This window comes from Egretta garzetta, unplaced genomic scaffold (genome assembly GCF_000687185.1).
Source record: "Egretta garzetta isolate BGI_Z169 unplaced genomic scaffold, ASM68718v1 scaffold100, whole genome shotgun sequence".
NCBI lineage: Eukaryota > Metazoa > Chordata > Aves > Pelecaniformes > Ardeidae > Egretta > Egretta garzetta.
The window spans coordinates 513071-517404 of NW_009258265.1; the positions used below are offsets into that span (position 1 = coordinate 513071).

The 4334-nt window shown below is 52.9% G+C and overlaps 1 protein-coding gene across 1 annotated transcript in view; it reads left to right on the forward strand.

Moving 5' to 3' along the window:
* CRHR1 (corticotropin releasing hormone receptor 1) overlaps positions 1 to 3921 on the forward strand; it is a 27698-nt gene extending 23777 nt beyond the window's left edge. The window contains exons 10-13 of the mRNA XM_009648141.2: positions 353 to 438; positions 2162 to 2297; positions 2500 to 2541; positions 3781 to 3921. Coding sequence (XP_009646436.1) covers positions 353 to 438; positions 2162 to 2297; positions 2500 to 2541; positions 3781 to 3921 — 405 coding nt within the window. The remainder of the gene's footprint in view (positions 1 to 352; positions 439 to 2161; positions 2298 to 2499; positions 2542 to 3780) is intronic.
* Positions 3922 to 4334: the final 413 nt, after the last annotated feature.

The following is a 4334-nucleotide window of genomic DNA, read 5'->3' on the forward strand; positions in this document are numbered from 1 at the left end:
AGAGTGCCCAGGCGGCTCCTTGCGGTGATGCCAGCCACTCTCCCCAAATCCCTTTGACTACCTTCTATTCCTCCTCCTCCTCCAACTCTTTCAGCCCTTTCTCTAATGTTTGCTCTTCCTTGCCAATCTCCTGGTGTGCCCTGCTGCCCCACTCCCTTGAGCAAACTCCTAAATCTTATTGCTAAAGTGCTTTAAAAACAATAAATGCAGATGTCCTGTTCCAGCGCGTGGAAGACAACAGATTCAAGAGGAAACGTTCCCATTTCACCTGGCACAGCCCATTGCCTCTGCTGAGGAAATGGGAGGAAACCTTGGGGATGCAGATGCTAAGTAGGTGCCCTCTTCCTTCCAGATCAACTTCATCTTTCTGTTCAACATCGTCCGAATCCTCATGACGAAGCTCCGAGCTTCAACCACGTCAGAGACAATCCAGTACAGGTGAGTGACCCTGCAGAAAGCAGACTTAGAAAATGCATTAGCATGGTTAGGGGGATAGGAACAGCCCCATCAACCAAGTATCAAGGGGATGGGAGCATGGAGAGACATCTAAAAGCACCTCAAATGCTTTTTGGAGACATGTGGCCGTTGCATCTGGGGTTGTTGAAAAATCCTGGCCTGTGAGAGCTTTGCAATGGCGAACACGGATGGCTGGATCTGCCTTTGAAAGAAGCCACTGGGAGCTGAGTCTCTTTGCAAAAGCCCGTTCTGGTGGGACCCGATCAGCTCACTGGCCTTGGAGCTGCAAATCCTGGCATGGAGGTAACAGTTAAATCACGGCTTGGCAGCAAAGCAAAGGGCGAGGAAGGAGTAATGAATTGATGCCACCCCAAACGCCTCCTCGTGAAGCTGCAAGGAGAAGGCAACTCTCACGAAGCACGTGGCAGGAAGATTTAACCCTTCCCTGCTGCAGAATATTTTGCAGACAGCTTGAGAGGTGCACAGTCAGAGCAGCTCTCCGAAGCACCTGGAACAGGAGAAGACACCTTGGTCCTTATCAATGCTTCTCTCTGGATCATTTTCTGGGCAGGAATCAGGGAATCTCACTGTATGCTGGGTCAAGAGAAGCAGGTTTGGGTGGAGGGTGACTTTTTCAGCTGAGAATGGAAAAATTCAGATGCTATGATTGGGAAATGCCACCTTTCCTCATGAAGGTTATTGAACCAGCCAGCAATTTTGAGAGACTTTTGGTTTTCCAATATTTTCCTGACTTTGACTGGGAAGGTTTTTCACCTTTGGGCAGAAGAACGTTTTCATTTCCCAGAAACATTTTGTGGGACAGGAAAACTTGGGAGAGCTTGGTAGGATATAAACTGCTCAGTCCTGCTTAAACCAGGCCTGGAGGGTTCCTGCTCACCTTAGACAATGGCTTTTGGTAAAAAGCTGATGGACCCCCGCTGCTGTGGCTGCTCCTGTCGGGAAGCTGCACCAGTGCTGTCCCATGGTTTGCCAGCCTGAAGATGCCCATGTCCTCAGTTATTTCCAGCTCCTCCGTGCCATCTGCCAGCTTGTGTCAGCAGCCATGGCTCTCCTCAAGGTCAGCAATGCAGCACAGGTCCTGGGCCCCAGCCCTGCCCAGCCCAGACCTGCCAGGGATGACTGCTCCTGTTTTCAGTTAATGTTGGAATCTGTCCATTAGCAGGATATTTTTAAGCAAAAAATGTTGACTTGGCGTCGTTCTTGTCCCCTAATCCAAATGCTTTAGATGCCAAGCCCCGATCCTTCTTCTTGTATCAGCTTTATTACTTTTCACAACCTGCACTTCTAATCTCATCAAGAAAAGATATCAAATTAATTAGCCAAGATAAGTTTTTCATAAACTCATGTTGAAGGCTGTGAATTATTTTACTCTCCTTAATTTCTTTTTAATCAGGCCTTAGATCAGCCAAGCAATCATTTCAAGCCAGCTCAAGGTCAGACCTCCACTATCCACTGCCCTTTTCTGGATGGAGAAACCACAGAAGGTGCCCAGTGCTCAAACCAGCCCAGTCACTTGGGGATTGCATTGGAAAACAGCTCAGCTCTGCTCCATCCTTCCCTGGTCACTGGTTTGCCCAGACCCAGCCAGACCAGTCCCAGCCATGCTGGTGCTGGGAATGGGATGGGGAGAGTCCTCATGCCCAGGGATGCACTGCAGCAGCTCCGGTCCCTGTTTTCTCCACAGAAAAGCAGTCAAGGCCACGCTGGTGCTGCTGCCCTTGCTGGGAATCACCTACATGCTGTTCTTTGTCAACCCAGGGGAGGATGAGATCTCCAGGATTGTCTTCATCTACTTCAACTCCTTTCTGGAGTCCTTCCAGGTATGGTCCTCAGCACTAGCTTCCATCCCAGTCCCCCCACCAAAGGATGTGGAGGACCCCATCCTAGCTGATGCCTCGCCCCGCTTCTGCCCCTTCCCAAAACCAGACCTCCCCAAACCCCAGGGTTGCTCTCAAGCTCCTGAGCCTGTGGGTTCCCACTGGCCGTAGCTCTGTGGTGACTCCGCTGCTTGTCTCCTTCCAGGGCTTCTTCGTCTCTGTTTTCTACTGCTTCCTGAACAGTGAGGTGAGCACTGGGGGGTGCACAGGGGGGTCTACACCTTTCCTTGCAAGTAAACATAAGCTCAGCCCAAGGCTCTGCCTCTGCACTGGGTTTGGAGGGTGCTGGCACCCAGTTCTCCAGCCAAAGGTGTTTGCTGATCAGACTTGGTGCTTTACCTTCAGCTCCAGGCACATCTGCAGCCACAGGTTGTGCCCACATGGGAATGGTTGCTGTCAGTCTCCTCCTCTGGAGGAGGAAAATCCACCCCAAGAACAGATGCTCTGGGGGCACAGACGTGTGATTTGGTGCAGCAGAAGAGCCAAGGGTCCCCCTATCCCTGGGAAATCCTTCTGCAAGGTGATCCCCATACACACATGGGTACCTGGCACCCAGATGAGGGCATCTCCTGGGCTCTGACCCAAAACACAGACAGCAGAAAGCAAAGGAGGTGAGAGTCGAGGCCAATCCTGGGGCCAATCATTTGGGCAGCTCTTTCCTCTGCCTCTTCCCAAATGCTCTTGTACCTTTGCTGGCTCAGGAGAGTTTGTCCCAGACAAGCTTGCTTTGTTCCCAAATCACATGTAATTGATGCAGGAGAAAAAGGGACTGGACCAGGGCGAGCTGGTGACACAGGAGCATATCCCACCATGCAGTTCATGGTCCCTCATCTCTCAATAACAACTGGGCTGGCTGCGGATCTTGGTGTTCACCCAACTGCACCGTCTCAGCCACCTGCATCCAGTGCCCATCTCCCAGGGCCATCCCATGCCACAGTCAATGAAAAAGCATTCCTTCATTATTTACCTGCCACACAAAGCACTTAGGCTGATGTAGGGTGGAATTAATGAAGAAATGCCACTAGCATGAAGCAGATAAGCTGTAAAACTTCTCCGACTGTTGCTCGCACCTCTCCCAGCCCCTTGCATCATCTGATGCAGCATGTAAGATGCTGGCTCTCCTGCAGAGCCCCCGCTCAGATTCCTTTCTCTCCCTTGGTTCCATTTTGTGCTCTGAGGCACTCTTGGTCAGGTTCATCTTCACAACTGCAAGGGCTACGTTCCACTGGTATCGCATCAAACAAGGCTGGGTGCCCTGGGAGGTGACAGGGGCTCCTGGGATCCTCCCTGCCTCCGGGGAGCTGAGCAGGGGTTTGGTAGCATTTTTGGTTGAAAGACTGAGTGTGAGGACGGCTGGTGCCTCTGAACAACTTCGGGCAGCTCTGCATGGTGATTAAATGTCCCCTCCTCTGTCTCGTACCCTCAGGTCCGGTCAGCTGTACGGAAGCGGTGGCACCGATGGCAGGACAAGCACTCCATCCGCGCCCGTGTGGCTCGGGCCATGTCCATCCCCACCTCCCCGACCCGTGTCAGCTTCCACAGCATCAAGCAGTCCACGGCTGTCTGAGCTGGGAGTGAGCTGCCGTATGGGTTGCGGGAGCCGATGTCCTTGCTGCATGGGACTCAGCACAGAGGCCAGGTCCTACCTGCACCCACCAGTCTTGCAGAGGGCGCACAAACTCGCTGCAGCTATGGGAAACCCTACAGAAGCTCCCACTTGCTGGGGCAGACCTGTAGGACAGGACAGCTGAGATGCTGCTTTCTCATTTCCCTGGCAGCGGTGCGACCTGCTGGGGTGGCAGAAGGAGCCGGGGGAGCCCGGAGAGGTTGCAGCAGCCTCCTTGCCTGCCTCCATCCTGGGCACCATGCCCCATGGCCCATCGCTGCCTCTCTCGAATTTGTCACTGTTTTGAGGTGACAGGACACCGGAACATTGCTGGGACAGCTTATGGGGCTAATCCCTTGGGAAGCTGGGTCAGC